Here is a 17072-nt window from a genome sequence, read left to right on the forward strand (position 1 = left end):
CACTATCTGTTAACCAAGAACTTGACCAGTCTCCAGTGTCTGCCGCTTGGGTTCTAGACTCTAAGTTTAACATTTTATTTAGCACTAGGATCCTCTCTGTTTTACAAGATTCTCAGAGTCTTCCCTACCTCAAGCCTTCTCCTGGCCCTCTTACTCCTTACCTCAGCAAGTCTTGAGGAAATCATTGAGTAATTTGCAGGGGTTGGAAGTGAACAACATCGATGACTGCTCTGTGTGGATATTAAATACACCAGGACTCATTTCATAAGAATGAGGAGTTTGTCGTTCTAAGTTGTGCAGGGTGTTGTGTGCCAGATGACTTCTGCCTTCCTCTCTGGAGACAGCTACTGAGCCAGCTCTGAGCAGATGCAGCTTTACAGACCACCTTCTTCTGGAAGCATCAGATAGTCAAAACACACTTACGGCCTCCAAAAATTCATTTCTCTCTTTAGAACAAAACACACACACAAAAGCCCTATCTTCACTAGGAAACCGCTTCCAGCTCTTTTGTTCTGCTCAACCTGTGAACCCAGGAGATCCTGCCTCACAGCTGCAGAAGTGGGAACTCTTCCCTCCGTGTTTTAGCAGGAAAGATGCTGCGGTGCAGTAGCATCAGGCACAACAAGGGTATTCCACCACCACTCCTGAAGTGTTTCCCTAACAGCAAGCTGAAGAAAAGGAGGAAGATGATGTTTTGTTTGGGTTTTTTTTCCATAGGCCAACTCATGCCTTCCTTGATGAAAAATGTTAGTGCAATTAATGTAAGGAGAAATCAGACCAGAGGATAAGATATATGGGGAAGAGCTGACCCTGTGTCTTCTCTTATTAAAGAAAGCTTTGCTGCTTTGCATGCAATCCATAGAATATTAAACTCTACATACTCTGGAGTTGGCTTGAAGCCTAACAAAACTGGAACCAACCCATCCTTATTGGCTTTATATAGATAGGTACAGAAATATACAAAGTTGGGATGATTCATGCTCTCTGGAATGAAGGGCAGCAGCACAGCTTTGCTTAAGCAGAGATATTCATGGGAGCAGGCAAACAGATGGAGTACTCTGATGGCTAGGAAAAGCCGCTGAAGGTTGCTCTTGCTAGCTATTGAAAAGGAGTATTGCTGAAAAAGCAGGTAGGGTAGCTGATCCCACAGCTGAGAGAAGACTGGAAAGGTATCTAGGCCAAACAGGGTTTAGCTCTTCTTCTGAACTGTTAAGTTAATTAAAACAAAACTTGTGAAATAAATTGGCTTGTAAAATACACCTCTCCTAACTGCTCTAAGAGTTCTGAGCTTATTTCTCTTCTGGAGGTAGTTACCAACTTAAGTTATTCTAGGAGTTGCTCTTTGCATGTGGCACAACCAAAGGACAAGGCAAAGGCAAGGTACAGTACCAAAATTAAAAAAATTACCCAACACACATAAAGATCTGAGTACTAGGCTTCTTAAAAGGCAAGAAATGCACTCCACCCACAGGCAAAAAGGATTGCTATGCGCTTTAAATGAAATTGAAGCTGAAGATATTTTTAGCAGTATCAGTATATTCCAAGTTTTTGTTAAATACACAAGTGACACTTCAGTGCTTTAATTAAAATATTACTTCAAAAATGCACAAATAAAACCCAAACACCCAAGTATTCTATAAGTATTCTGAAAGTAATTTAAAATTTTTAATAATCACCTCAGGTTGTCATAGTTCCAAGAGAAAACTAGATTATTTTCCAAAAGTATGCTCTCAGACAGAGACTGGTGATACCAAACTAGAGAATAACTGCAGATTTAAGAGCTGGTGTAATTTTTCCCACACAAAGTAACTGAAACCTGTAGAAAGAAAGCAACATCAGATTAAACTATTACGCTGCCTCGTAGATTACACTGTAGTGTACTTTTGTACTACACTAATGAGATGCCAATGCTTGCAGAACAGCTATACAGATGTCAAGCCTCCAGAAGCTGGGATAACCATATGTCAAACTTCTGTGGTTTCACCACTTGATATTTTGGGTGTATGCCTTCATTTGTGATAATAAATATCAGGCCGCAAACTAATGTCTCCTCAGATATCTAATATGTTTAACACTCAAAACAGCTTGAAAATCTAAACATTTCTGCTGTTAGCTTTGAGTTCTCCTCAAAGAATTACACTACAATGTATACCAGATGAACAGGCTAGGGATAACACAACCACTGCCAGTTGTTGGAATGGGTTTCTCTGCCATTTTGTATGTATATTTTTTTATCCTGCAGTATACACAAAGTTCAAACCTCCTCTCTTCAATGCCATCGTTAGGAAAATCTAAATCCACTGTCCTACCACACTTTTCAATGCTGAAGATGGAAAATTTGAAAGCCACTCCTAATTGTATCTTGCATATAAGCACGTACAAAGAAAGGTTTGTAAGGTAACTGCAGAAACAGACAAAATAGAAATACGTATTTTAAGCATCAGTTAATAGTCCCCAAGGCAATTTCTTCACATAGCAAATGGGGAAACGTGATAGTGATGTTAAACAACACATCAGGCAGCCAGTCCGGAACAGTGAAGAGCAGAACTCAACCCCAGCCTCTCACCGAGAGCCCCTTAATCACAAGGCACTGCCTTCCGTAGGTACACACTTATACAGGGTGTATTCTATGTACATTAGCTTCTGCACCTTCACAACCAAACAACTAATTAGGAGAAGTTGCTGTAGCTTAAACAAAGCCAACAGTGCTACGCTGACAGTCGTCTTCCAAAATCTGGTACCATCACAGCCCGCACCTAAGGGGAAGGGCTTTTTTGGACCCTTTACGGACCGGAGGAATTAGCGTGCCAGCCGACTAAACCCACAGGATGTATCTCGGAGGTCTGGCTCTTACTGAAAAAGGCCAAAACACCAGAACTGCAAGTGAAGCAACATCAAATACAATTCTATGTGGTATTACTAGAAAAGCCCTGCCTTCTCCAACAAAACCAACAAAAACAACTGTCCTTTCCTCTCTTACCAGTCTCTTAGCTTATACAACTTCAGATTTGCAATGGAAAAACCAGACATCTCTCTCCCTCCCAAAGTATGAAAGCTGATCAGTAAGGTCAAGTCTCTCTTTTTACAATTATGTTTCCAGAGTTGTCTCCAATCAAACTAATGCTCTGAGACCAGAACTATCACATTAATGGTTACTTTTCTTTATTATCTACAAAACCTTTTCTGGCCAAAGTAGTAAAGACTCTATAGGAGGCCGATAACTTTACAAGGTGACGGCATTTCTGTGTTTATTGAAGCCATTTCTATTGCGAATTGCTAACAACTTTTCAAAGTGCAACACTGATTTGGAAATGCAGGCACACTAATATATCAATTGCCATGACTAATGTATAAACTTTTAATGACCTTGGCAAAATCTTTCTTTCATTGGGCAGGTGCCACTATTTTGACTGTACAAAATGTTTTGGAAATATGTTGAAAATTATACATGTTTTGGAAAATATTTCAGGATTTCAGTATAGCAAACGAAGTTATATTAAATAAAGGTTTGACGTGGAGGAGAAAACACTCCAAAGTTGTGCAAGTCTTTTTTTGTTTTTTAAAAAAAGAGATATCCTCCGAGTGTTGTACATTCACAGAATGCTGACTTTTTATCCAAAGAAAGTTAAGAAGATAAAATATTATCTTGAATGGTTTTCAGTTTCATTCAGTCACTGTCCTCTTCTTGTTTCACACCACCTCCTGGTTCAGTATTGCCCTCTCCATCGCTTTCCTTGTCCCAGTCTTTCATAGATGCTCCCATCATGAAGTCATCCCGCAGTATCTTCCATTCTGGCCCCTCTTCAGTCTTCACCTCGCCCTGAAAGTTTGAGGGGAGAAGAGGGAACAGAGGAAAATGAGATGAATGTGAAAGGCACTAAAAGATGGAAGCTCTTCAAGCAATCCAAGTAACACCTCTCACACTCTTACAGTTTGCACTGGCAGACCTACCGAGGGAAGGCTCTTCATGCCAACAGTATGCAGAAATATGCAGGACAGTCACAAATTACTTGATGCTAATAAGCAAACTTGTTTTTACCAACCAATAAAAGAAATATGGAAACAAAACAATTATTCCTCATGGATGAAACAGTCAACCCTGGGCATGGCTTCCTTTATTAAAATCTTTCTTGGCAATCAGAATGGATTCATGATATCATTTATTAACCCCCAGGTGCTGCTTCATTAGAACACTTCTTGGCACATTTCTAACACACAAATATGGATTTAATAAAGGCTTAAAACCCCCCAAATTTAATATTTAACATATTCTGCGATATGTGAACCAAATCGCCTTTATGTGGATTATTACCTCACTACCTGGGCTTGTCATATGGCAAAGTTGCCTCTAAAAGAAACAAAGTCGACCTACACTCAGCAAGCCAATAACACCTTACTCCAAATTTCCTACCTCTTGAGAGTGGATAAACTGAGGCCACGCTACACGGACTGGTGAATAATCAAGGAAAGTGTTAGGAGTGTAGCTTTAGGTTAGCACGGAAAACAGTGCTTGGTCGCAGTTTTTCTGTGACAGAGCCGATTTGGGCAGTGCAACAGCTCCATCCTGTGGCAACAGTTTAAAAGAACAGCTTGAGGCTATTCCTACATTGTTGCTGAACTATAAAAACGGTCCAAATGTGCTGAAGGATTTCAGTAGTTTAAGCCTTCATAGCAAAATACTTCTGAGGAACAACGTGGCTCAGTGTCCAGCAAGCAAGCAAAAAATTGTCCTACTGAAGTGGAATCAGGGACATTGGAAGCAATTTAATTTGCAGGGTCTTTGAAACAAAGTGAATACAGGCATCTCAATCTCAGGTCTGGCCCTGCTCAAGGGGGCAGACCTCAACTGACTCATTCTAGTTTAAGTAACTACCCACTCCTGATGCTGTACAGTGGATGGGGGTCACCTCTTAGAGCATCGTCTGCAGACGCAGATTTGCCTGCGAAGATGCAAAACCTGTGGTGTGACTGACGTTTGTTATGCCTCTTCTCTGTCACGCATCTAGGAGCATGTGACACACAGAAACACAACATATTTAAGCTGATGTCCATGGGCTCTCTGGGAAAGAGCCATGTACAGAATTTAACAGCAGGAAAAATGAGGATTAGAGAATGCAGGCCCAATGCTGTAAGTCTAACACATCATATCACACCAACAGAAACTGAGTGCAAAAAGCCTGCCAAACAAGATAGGTATTTTTAATAGGTAATCAAGGCAGAAATGCTAAATGTGACTTCTCCTAGAGTTCTCTAACCAAAAAAAAAAAAAAAAAAGCCTACTCTCACAAAAATAGGCTAACAAGTCTTAACACTTTCCTTCCCAAAAGGAATCTCCCAGAGCCCAGTTCAAAAAGAGAAACTCTGCAGCTGTTCCTCAGGGTGTTTGCACTGTGTTTTGTAGTGTTGGGGTTTTTTGGGGGTTGGCTTTTATTTATTTATTTTATTTTTTATTTCACATCTGCTTTCATTAATGCCTACTCCTAAGAGTAACTCTCCTATCCCAACAATCCCCCTTTTCCCCAGGTTGTGTCTCCTAACCACTTCGCACTTTCGCAGCAATTCACTTCAAATGCTATACCCAGCAAAGACTGAAACCATCTCAGATGGGGTAATCAAGTACCTAGAATTAAGCAGTTACAGGTAAGTAGGTCCCTAGGCAGACCTTAAGACATTCACATTGGAATAGTCTATATGAGTGCAAACAAAGGTACTCGGTGCTGGGACATAAGGAGAGGTTAGCTCTTCCCTGTCCCAACTTTTTAACTTTTTCAGTTGGTTTATTTGTTTATTTTTGCAGAGTAGAGAAAAGGTTGAAAGTAACCAAAAATAACCAAGTGGTGGTTTTTTTTTTTTTAATCCCAGACCTTTTATAAATCATCATTCGAACATGCCACAGAGCAAAATTTGATATACCTAAATGGAAAAATCCCATCTTCCTTACACTAACAGATTCCTTTTATTTTTCCCCAGATGCACAGAACAGGATTTTTACTTTGTTTTGGGGTTTTTTTTAGGCAGCACAGAAGCAGTAGATTGTTGTCACCAATGACAGTGAAAGGCTCAGGGTTTGAAAAGCCCAGTGCTCAAATTCATCACAAGCTACTATTCAGCAACCACTAGCCCTTCTTTCTGGTTGTGTCAAGTGAACAACAGGACAAAAGCAGGACCTCAACAAGAGGGATGCTGATCCTCCATAGCATTACCCATTATGTAAGGCACCACAAAGGTTTGAATAGAGTTTTACAACAAGGCCTAAGGAGAAAGACAGAGGTAGCACGTCTGTGCCTCAAAGATGAAGATTAAATGCTTGAAAGCAAATATTTAATCAATTTTAAGCGTGCTCCCAAGTGAAGCAAACCCCATGCTTAGTATCTTCATTCCTAACTCACTCACTGCTCTATTTTCCCATCAGAATAAAAACTCCCCAAATCTATTGTATCACAAGACATTCCTGGAGTCTTAAAATACGCAGCGAGACTATCTGTATAATTAACAATCAGTTCAGCCGTAACATCACTTCCCAACTTGCTTTATGTAAGAATGTTAATGCCCTTGGGTTTTCAATGCCATAATCTGGTTTCATCTAAATAAAATGAAACTGATCCTTGGCACGTGGAAAATAAACCAGCTTTCTGTCTACACAACCACTTTTGAACTTCCAGTCAGATGGTCATCCACATCTCCCACATTTCACAACAAGGCTGAAGCCCCCTTTGAACATCCCCAAACAAAACTGAAACTGACTATGTAAACATTAGGTTGTAATGCTACATAAAGTGGATCCTTCCGTAAGGCAAAGAGTGAAAAATTCTGGCATTGCTTATTTTTCAAATGCATACACTTGAATGGGTTTGTTCTTTGCCTGACAGTGTGGCAACATATTTCAAAAGGTCTGAGAGGCAGCAGTTAGTAAAATATCTCAGGAGTCACTGGTACATGGTTATGCTGCCGTTATCAAGAGCTGAAGTAAGACAGACCAAAACAGGCAGTGTGGTCACTCTAGTGCAGATGCTTTTTTGCTGGGACAGACCAATAGTCCAGTTGAAAAGAGTTCATATAAATTAAACAACATCTTGCCTATTTGGTGTGCCACCTAAACTGTCACAGCATTAGCTCAAGTCTGACACGAGCAGGGCTCTGTAGTAGCGACATCCTTCCCAAACTAAATCTGGTTTGCAGACATACCCTCTAAAATCTGCACCAGGACAAAATGAACTTAAATTCTTAGCCAAGTCCTAATAAAACTAACCATCCACCATGAAACAAAGCTTATGTCTGTCACCTAGAACAAACAGCCATCCCTTGCAAGATCTGGGCTGGAATTGCCTCCTGGATGCATCTGGAGGAATTGATCTAGGAAAGCCCCATGGCATCATCATCATCTGTATGATCAAGATCAAGCTAAAAATCTGCCTGATTTGGTTCATTTCTTTACCACTGCAAAGATTTGGAGTTACTCTTGATAAATGACATTACAGTTAGTATCTTCGACTGAGACCAGCCAAACTCAGCACTGGAGCTGTGACAGACTGCACTGCCACTCAGGTGGGAGATCGATCCTAAAGCTGTCAGAAGCAGCAGCAGGATACTCGTAACTGCCTTAGCTCAAAGCCCACTTCCTCTGAAAGCTTCAGGGAATTAAGTTCAGCTTCTCCACATCACAGGTCATTGTCATTTTAGTTTGTTGCTTTACTGGCATAGCAACATCCTAAAACCAGAGCAAGAAGGTTTTCCAGAGCTTTTCAGAACCCTACACATAAGCAGACTGAAGTCCAGTAATGCTTATCGGTCAGTAGCGGCATTAAAAGACAGCGCACAGACTGAGGACAGCGTTTCACTTTCCACGAGCTGCCTCGCGTGAACATACCCCAGTTCCTGCATCTGCAAAGCAGCAAACATACCTACATCACCGCAGAGATTCCCTACAGCCTGCGCCCAGGAGACAGTAACTGCAGGGGATTAACAAAAGAACATTTCTCAGATCTAGGAATTACGCTCAGCACACTGGGCTCCCACGCCTTCGCTCCGTGGATGAGATGAAATGCCAGAGCTTGCAGGGGCATCTCTCTCTACCATCACATACAATAAATGTTTATTTGTACCTGTCAGGGAAGGAATTTCTAACATAAATATCTCTCAAGCAACAACTTTAAGCCTTGAGAAAACAATTCTAACATGTCTAATTAATTTGAACTGCCTCCCCAGGTTCCTCTGTTTTGCTCAACACAAACATCTAGGACCTTGAAATACAGGGAGGCTTTTGTCATGATGAAGAAGTTAAAAAGCCTAACTGCCCAAGCGTATTTTCACATACTTCTGACAATTACCTTCCCTGCCAACCTGCATCTTGCTTCCAAAGACTGCTGCTAGTCTGTTTGCCATTCCCAAGAAAGTCTGCTTGCCATTCCCAAGAAAGTCTGTTTAAACCCAGCTAAAAATAAAAATTGAAATTTTAAAAATTTCAATTTAAAAAAACAAAACCAACCAACCAACCTGGTAGATGGGGAGGAGGAAATGGAAAACAAAGAACACTAGCATGATCATTTCTCCTAAATTCGCTTTCAGGAATATCCATCCTCACAGGCTAAGGAAAGTAAGCTTCCTCTAGGCTGGGAAGAAATAAAGAAAACTGCGGATGAAATATCTAAAGATGCAATATAAGCACAAAACAAAATGTAATGATTTTTAACAGAAAAATGATACTTGGGCTTAATCATCAATGCTGCTTCCAACTTTATCTAATCTGAATTAGAGAGATCTTGACTGTAAGAAAGGTTCCAATATACACCTGAGCCAAAACAGACAAAATTCCATAGATCTGGAAACTGAGAACATAGTCTGTATCGCTAATATCTTCCACTTCTGAGCTGAAGTCTCAGAGCAACTCACTTCGGGAAACACTTTAGAGCTTGCAGAACGTCCAAGCTGCACAACAGCAGTCTCTTCTGCTGCAGCGTAATTCTGTACAATCTTTTATTCCTTAATTCCTGGGTAAGAGTCATCCTTTATACCTGGGTAAGAGATATCCAATACCCATTTGCATCGTCCCTCTGAATGAGAAATCAGAGTGACTGAACTAAAGTGCCTTGCTGTATTTGAGGGGATGCTACACAGCAGATACCAGCAGTGGCACAGGAAATTTACTCAGACCACATGGTCTCTCATGCACACCAGAATCTGCACTGGCATTTCTAGTAAGTAAGTCTAAGAATGAAAATTTTTTACAGTGTGTTTTGAAACCTGCTGCTCCTGTTAAACTTCTGACGCACTGGAATTATTACTACAAGCACAACAAATACTGATTTTCCTTTTGAGCACAGCCAGAAGACCACCCAGTGCTTAATGACCTGCATGAGGAATCTCCCCATCCTCACATCCTCCTCTGGGGTTTACTATAACTGGGGATGTGTGAATGAGAAGGAATGCTTTGGGTTGGCGCACAGAGGCTTAAACAACCCCAACCTTAGAGGGGTCAGAACTGAATTACAGAATTTCTGAAAACAAGCATTCATCTGGACTTAAGCAAAGAAGAAAAATCATTAGCATAGTTATTAAATGCTCAGCTGCAAAGAAAAGTCACAGAAAGAGCTTATGGGAGAAGAGATTTCCTCAGCCTTGGTTCATCAGAAACCTCATAAATCAGTATTTCCGTCAGAAAAGGCAAAAAAATTTTAAGAATTTAAGCATAACACAGGGCCCCTCTGCATACAGGATGCTCTGGAACTCCTCAGCCCGTGCTGTGCTCTGGCTCTGATAGCAGCAGTCTCTGACATCCTTCCGCTGCACAAGGAATTTTACCACACGCTGCTGCAAGTCAATGTCTGGACATAGTGGCATCCAGATCCTCTTCCCATGTTTTAATGAGATGAACAACAGCATGGGCATGCTACGCCCAGGAGCTACTCACAGAAAACAAAAACTCAAATAAAAGCTCACCTGGAAATAAGCCTCAGCTAATGAAACAATCTTCCAGTTAAGTTACAACATAAGTATGAACTGTTACTTTACCCATACTAACAATTTCCCTCATGGAATATGTTCTGTAATCTGTAACTTGTGTTCTGTAAAATATGAGGCAAAATGACAATGTTGTGAATATCGGTGATTACGTCACTGTCTTTTCAACTGTCTGGCCAAAGCACTCTTGTGACATAAAGAAGAAGAGGTCCACAAGTAAGCATTTTTAAGTGAGTGCCAGATAAAAATTAGCTCAAAGTACACTGCAAATTATTACAGAAAAGATACTGAGGAAGAGAGAAGTAATACATTCTCTGTATTGCGTTATCATGGAACACATCAGGACAGAAAGCTTCCAGACTCTTCCAGTATGCCATCACTGCTCACCTTCAGTCATGTTTGGTTTTTCCTCCTCTAAAAACCAAACTGTCTCATCACCCTCACATTTTTTTTTTTTTTACTTTCAGATCTGCAATGCCTGTTTATCAGCAGTTACACTACTGATGGGGAAATCATTGCCTACCATTCTGGCCACTATCATCTCAGTATTCACCTCTTAGGTCTACCCTTCCGTCTCCTCACAGCTCTCACGTTTCATTTTCTTGAACGACAGGATCCTTAGAGCGGAAGACTGCACAGCACCGAGAACAATTAATCCTTGCCATAAGGACCCGATGACTACTGTGGTTGAAAACAAGGTATGACCAAGGCTTTTGTTATTTAAAGCAACACATGTAATACTTACATTGCTTATCAGACAAAAATTTGCATAGCAAGTTATTGTATTCGAAGTAGTTGAATCATAATTCTGACTTTAAAAGACAGTGCTGTCCATCAGAAAGAAAAGCTTTTCATGCTAGCTAATCATGAGCCTTGGGTAACCAGTCTGCAAAACACTGTTCATTTTGTACCAGAGAGGGTATTGGTTAATTACCAAGAGCAAACTTATACAGAGGACTCCTTACCATCTTCCGTCATTATTTCTAAAGGGAAAATAACTGACTGAGAATTTTTGTTTGGCTAGGATTCAAAATAAAGGAAAAATGAAATTTTCTAAATACTTAGCATTTCAACCCTGAAGGAAATGCCTCACAACTTCTCACAAATGATAAAAGTGACTTCTCTCTGTCAGTTGGTCCTACATCTCTCAATGAAGACATGATGGAGTTTAAAGATCAGCCTAAACATTTTGCAGATCCACAACATCCCTGTTGCAACTTGCACAGTTCCCGAACGATCATGCTGTACCTGGAAAATAAGCAAATACAGCAAGAGTGCCTAGTAAAAATCATCCAGTCAAGACTAAGGCCTTCAACGTGCTATCTCTCTGAAGTCAAGTATTCCTGTCTTTCAACAGTCTACTTTAGACAAACATTTTCAAGTCAAAGAGGTTTTTCTCAGATGTCACCCATTTATGCAAGACACCTATGCACCATCTCAGCTGGGTACCTAAAATTTTCTGCAGGTTTTTATAAAAGCTGCCCTGTTGGCACAGTAAAGAAACAGGCAGGCTCACAGCTGCTCCCAGTATTTTTTGATCCTTTTTTAGAATAAATTAGCAGCTTGCAGACTTTTGAATAATCTGAATGTGACTCAGATTATTTCCTACAAACGATGCTGAAATCATCCACTGTTTTTCATTATGGTTCAGCAAGAGGCCTAAAAGACTGAGTCCCAAAAGGTTGTCTCAAACAACGAAGGCTACAGTAAGGACCAAGTCCTGCACTTCCACCACTTCAAAATCATCTCACAGGCTAGCTGATGAGGAAGTGGGGCTAATAAAAAGCTTCCTCTTCCTGACTCAGGTTTTCCACTTTCATTTGGGTCCCGAAACAAATACAGGGATCCAAACACTATGAGGCTGGAGGAGGAGGAAAAAAAAATAAAAATAAACCCACGACAAAGAACTAGCTTTTGTGTATTTTTATTACTAAATATGAAATAGTGAAGTTTTTATGATTACTAAGCAGCTAGCTTGGCTAAACCTCCCTACGCTCATTGCCCACGCTTTTACTTAAATGGCTTTTGCAACATATCCTAAATGTCTGCAAATCCAAGTCTCTCTGATTTTATATTTCTGTAATTTCCCTCACACTGTCATGGGCGAGTGGCAAACTCATTAAGGAACAGACAATACCCCTCAAGGCTCCCAGGCTGCTTTCTAAAATCAGTTTAAACGTGAAGAGGGAACATGTAAACTGTCTGTGATCCCAATCCCTTATCTCAGCCATCTGACTGCCCTTCCTCTGCATGTGTAACCCCTTCCACCTCCTCCTTTGTTTTTGTATGGGCTTTCCCAATGCCTTCAGGTGGAGAAGAAATGAGACAGACCACATGCAGGGCACTGTTTGGTGTTCAGCAACAAACCAAAGAGAGGTCAGATTTTTCCAAGAAGACAGCTTTTGTATCATTTGTAATAATAGTAGGTTTAAAAAAAAAGTATATTTTCTAAGCTTTCAGTAAGTTTCAGAAACACTCAGTAAAAACTGGCCAGATTTTCCCATAGGAAAACAAATACTGAATTCAGCAACCCTCTAACTATTAGAAGCTGGAAGCAGTTTGACCCACCACTCCTGAAGTTTACCAAGAGAAACAGATGAGTAGGTGCCCACAGAGGTCATTTATAATACACACCTGCTAGTTCAACACTCTGGAAATCAGAACATTTTATAAGTTAAGAAAACTTCAAAGGAAGGGAATCACTTTTCAAGATAATTTCCAATGGAAAATGCTTAGGTGGGGGAAACTGGTTCAGATAGGCAAGCTCCACCCAATCTTTCTTACCCCCAGAGAACATTTTTTATAAAACTTTATGAAAAGTTTAGATGTATTTTTCTCTAAGTACATTGCCCTGCCGTTGGTAAGAGTTACGAACAAAGCCACAAGTGGAGAGCTGCTTTCATAAGGCTTCCAACTCAATTTACCAGATAAAAGCCTAATAGGATTGCACTTTTTGTGCTTTGTATACTTAGAGGAAGATCAAAAGATGATGTATACCACAAGTTTTTCAAATGTGGTTGTTTTAGACATAGTTTTACTGAAAAAAAAAAAAGCCTTGCAACATCATCTGGGAAAACTGAACACCATCATAGTATCCTGTGCACTAATAATCAAATAGCAAGGCAAGTTAGTTTCGTATGACAGATGGAGCTGTCTCAGTACTGCCTGACATTCCAATTACAAGTCCCTGTTTATATGCACTCAGAAAATTTGCCAAACTCGAACTGCTTCATGCTGAAGGGTTTTGTAATGTTTCAACTAAAATCACTTCATCCCTTTTTACAGAAGGACTAACTTAAAATATTTTGTCTAAAGCTCTAAGGAGGAAAGACAGACATTTCCTACAGGCATCCATTAAAACCTTGCACCATTTTTTTTTTTTGTCTTTTTAACTTAAAAAATCAGTTAAGGTTGTATTTTGGAGCTGGGAATGTGTCTTTTCCTGTCTCCATGAACATCCTCCTAGATCTGGCCAAGTTATAAACCTCTGCCCCCCCCCCAACCTGGGGTCATCACCTAAGCAGACACAACACGCATTTAGTATACAAATTCTCTTAAAGCATCTGTCCTCACGGATCACATACTGTCTGCATCTTAGAAGAGAGCACTAAACTGAACCGTGAGCGACCCACCATGACAGGGAACCGGTGTCTCTGTGTGAGCAGTTGTCAGGGCTGCTCTCGCATTACGCACCAGGACACCGGGCTGCATGCTTGGCCCTCAGGACATGGGGAAAGAACCTGTCAGAAACCTAAAACATGAAGAGGGGAAAAAAAAAAAAAAAAGGTTGATGGAAACAGAGCAAAAAAATCACAATCTTTTTCCCTTCCTGACTTCTCATCAAGTGTCTGAAAAAGAGAGCAGAAAGGGAAATTTGAGGACAGAAACAGAAAAAAAGGGTGAACCTAGTGAAATACAGCTGTTGCACACACTTAATCCTCTTATCTGGAGTTGAACTCAGAGTGTCAAGTTCTTGACATCTATCCATCAACTACATATTTCAATATTGACAAAGACCTATGTTCCCATGTGAATGCAGATGTGTGTTACCAGCTATGGCAACAGATAGGGAACTGAGCTCATACATCTTAAAAACCTAACCCTGTTGATGATCCAAAGTGGGTAAGTCAATATATTTTCCTGTAAACAGATTTAAAGTAAAAGTGACTTCATCAAACAACTTCTAACACTGCACAATAACCCTTTACCTTAAAGAACATAAGGTACTTTGGATATATTGCAACTAGTGGCAGGCTGCACTGCATTTATCCCTAAGGATAAAAATCAGAATACAGCATACAATTAGGTAGTCAGCAACCTTTTAGTACAGAACCAAAAAACAGTATTAAAAGCATCAGCTCCAAACATATATGAAGTGACCTTCAAGAGAATGTACACACACTTGGGAAAAATAGACACAAATGCATGATTTATAATGGAATCCAAATTAAAAGTTTCTGTGCATGTGATGGGAAGACATTTATTAAAATTGGGAGAACACATCTACTCTGCCTGCAGCTGAACTACATTAATACTTGGCTGCCCCCTCAATCTGCTGGAATACATGCACGCTTGGTTACTCCTTCCATTAGTTCTGCAAAACCAGCACACAACAGCTGTAGTAACAAACTTTTGCTACTCTGCAACATCATTATCACCTCAGGAAAAAAGTTTCCTTTTAAGATTAAAAGAAATGTTGAAACACCTTAACAAGTTTCAGAGTTGTCCATGCCTTCATCCACACTTCAGAAAAACTATTTACTACAGCTGGTTGAAGCAATTGTTCCCGCTACTATCCCTCCAAACAGGTATATGGATGAAAACAACATTTTTTTTTTTTCCCCTTCCCCTCCCAGCTTCTGCTTTTTTCCACAGTTTCTACAGTGTAGAACAACACACCAATGGTCAACACTTATGCAGCTGCAAGAAAAAGGCAGTCACTCTCACAGGTTTTGAACAAATCTTATTTTTAAGCTGGAAAGCACATTTATATCCCCATCTAACTTGAAAAATGAAAGCCACTTCTTGTGTTCCAGCAGTCAAAGTTGAAGCATAGTACTCCTCCTGCCCTTGAATAATCTTCAGACTACCTCTTAAATTATTTATGAATATTAAGTCTTACAAACAAAAGAAAAATCTATAGTAAACATGACTTTAATCACTATATTTACAAGTCACTTCCCAAACACTTGAAGCATTGATAAAATACACTTCAGGCAGCAGGAACTTTTCTGGAAAAGCATTTTATTTCAAGCCTCATATGAGCAATAGCTGATAGGAAACAGCACTTGTATTCTTCTCTGCTCATCTTCCTTCCTATCAATAAATTTTAGAATAGGTACTATTCTGAGACCAAACCACCAATTTTTTCCAGATGCCATCATAACACAGGAAACAAATTGTACTTCCAAGTCATGTAGTCAGCACAACTTAGAGAAAAATTACCTTGCAGAATTTGGATCAGGGTTACTGAAGCAGACCAGGAAATCCTGCTCTCACTTTCACTACTGAAATGCTCTGCAACACATCTGGTGTAAGAAAACTTACAAGTTGAAACAAACACAGGTGACTCAAAGCCATGCTACAAAGGCCGAATTCAAATTAAAGGTTGATGAGTGCACGTTATGCTTGTCATAAACAACATTTGTAACTTCCATGCCAGTTATTTATATGTCACTAGAAAATGTGATCACCCAGTAATGCTTTACCTGGAGTAGCACAAGTGACAAGCAATAAGTCAAAACTGAGAGCTGCTGGTACTGAATGACCCTGTTGTAGCTGACACACAGCAAGGGCGAACAGTTGAGGCTGCTTCAGGAACGTTAACTCTGAAGTTCTTTGTCGTCATAAAATTAAGATTTCAAGACCTTATGTAATTCACTATCAGTCAGCATGTCTGTGCAACTCTTAAGAGATCAGAAACTTCACTCAATTCTGGAAGCAAAGGTTCTTCCCTAACCCATAATCCTAAGAGCACCCAGAAATTTCTTACGGACCTAAAGAAAAGCAGCTGCCACTACCTACTTCTGCATTTCTTTTATAGACATAAAGATAACTTCAACCTCTAGGCCTGGAAAGCCAGTATCTCCGATATATACCTTTTTCAACCTGTAGTTTGATAATATTTCTTATAATACTTTACAGGTGAGAAGCTGCAAGACACAACCAATACATACTGAAATGAAAATTAGGTCAGTAAAGATTGTGTTGAACAAGACTTAAAGTTCTTATCTCCCAATAAATGTTTCCCAAAAAAATCCACCCCAAAACTTAAAACACCCCACACCACTCAAAACAACAAACAAGCAGAATTTTTCAAAAACCAGAGAACATTATTACATTTTTCTCCGACATTGCAAGGCTTTCAGATAAGGCAGTGAGGGGAGGGAAATTAGATGATCTTACCCAGAGGCAAGCATCATGTACAGTACCTTGGAAAAAAAACCCAGGGAAAAATATTACACAAGTCAGCTGGCTCAGCAAGAATTAAGAAATACCTTGATAAACAGCTAATGATATGAAAGGCAAAGCTTTTGGCTCCAGCTCAGAAAAGTAACTACTCCCATCTGGGCACACCAAACCTCAAGAAGGGTTACAGTTTCACGTGGCACAGGAAAATTTTCACAGCCTTACACAGTCTTGCTTCCATAGCTCCAGTGGGTGGGCATACACCCAGTAGTGTTTAGGCCAATGGCTGAAAGCACACAAGACTAACCAACGTTCTCACAGGGCACAGGTTACCTGTCCTTCCCACCAACGCATGAAGCTGACGGAAACAGAGAACAAACTTCATTACATGGTTGTGCTACCATGAAATCCCACTGCTGCAGACCGGCCTTTACAGGGCATGTAATTTCTTCTCATGTACATATTCCTGCCTAATTAGTCAACCACAACAGAGCTTTATAAGGGGTTTCTTCAAAAACCCCTGACACTTGGAAGAAGACGCCAAACATTTGAAAATACAGCAGCAAATTTTGCATTCAAAAACCACCGTAAAGTAGGAAAAAGCATTTGCCCAGTCTCACAAATATAGTCAAGTCTACTTTCGTAGCGCAAGGCTTGAGTCAAGAAAGGTTTGCTTTCACTGGTAACGCTTTATTTTGGTATTTTTC

General features: G+C 40.1%; 1 protein-coding gene across 1 annotated transcript in view; it reads right to left on the reverse strand.

The window, feature by feature from the left end:
- Positions 1 to 3158: 3158 nt before the first annotated feature.
- The window catches only part of RRP15 (ribosomal RNA processing 15 homolog (S. cerevisiae)), a 22854-nt gene continuing 8940 nt past the window's right edge, over positions 3159 to 17072 (reverse strand). Inside the window, exon 5 of the mRNA XM_010161531.1 lies at positions 3159 to 3820. Within this exon, the coding sequence (XP_010159833.1) occupies positions 3668 to 3820 (153 nt within the window). The 3' untranslated portion in view covers positions 3159 to 3667. The remainder of the gene's footprint in view (positions 3821 to 17072) is intronic.

This window comes from Eurypyga helias, unplaced genomic scaffold (assembly GCF_000690775.1).
Source record: "Eurypyga helias isolate BGI_N326 unplaced genomic scaffold, ASM69077v1 scaffold33980, whole genome shotgun sequence".
NCBI lineage: Eukaryota > Metazoa > Chordata > Aves > Eurypygiformes > Eurypygidae > Eurypyga > Eurypyga helias.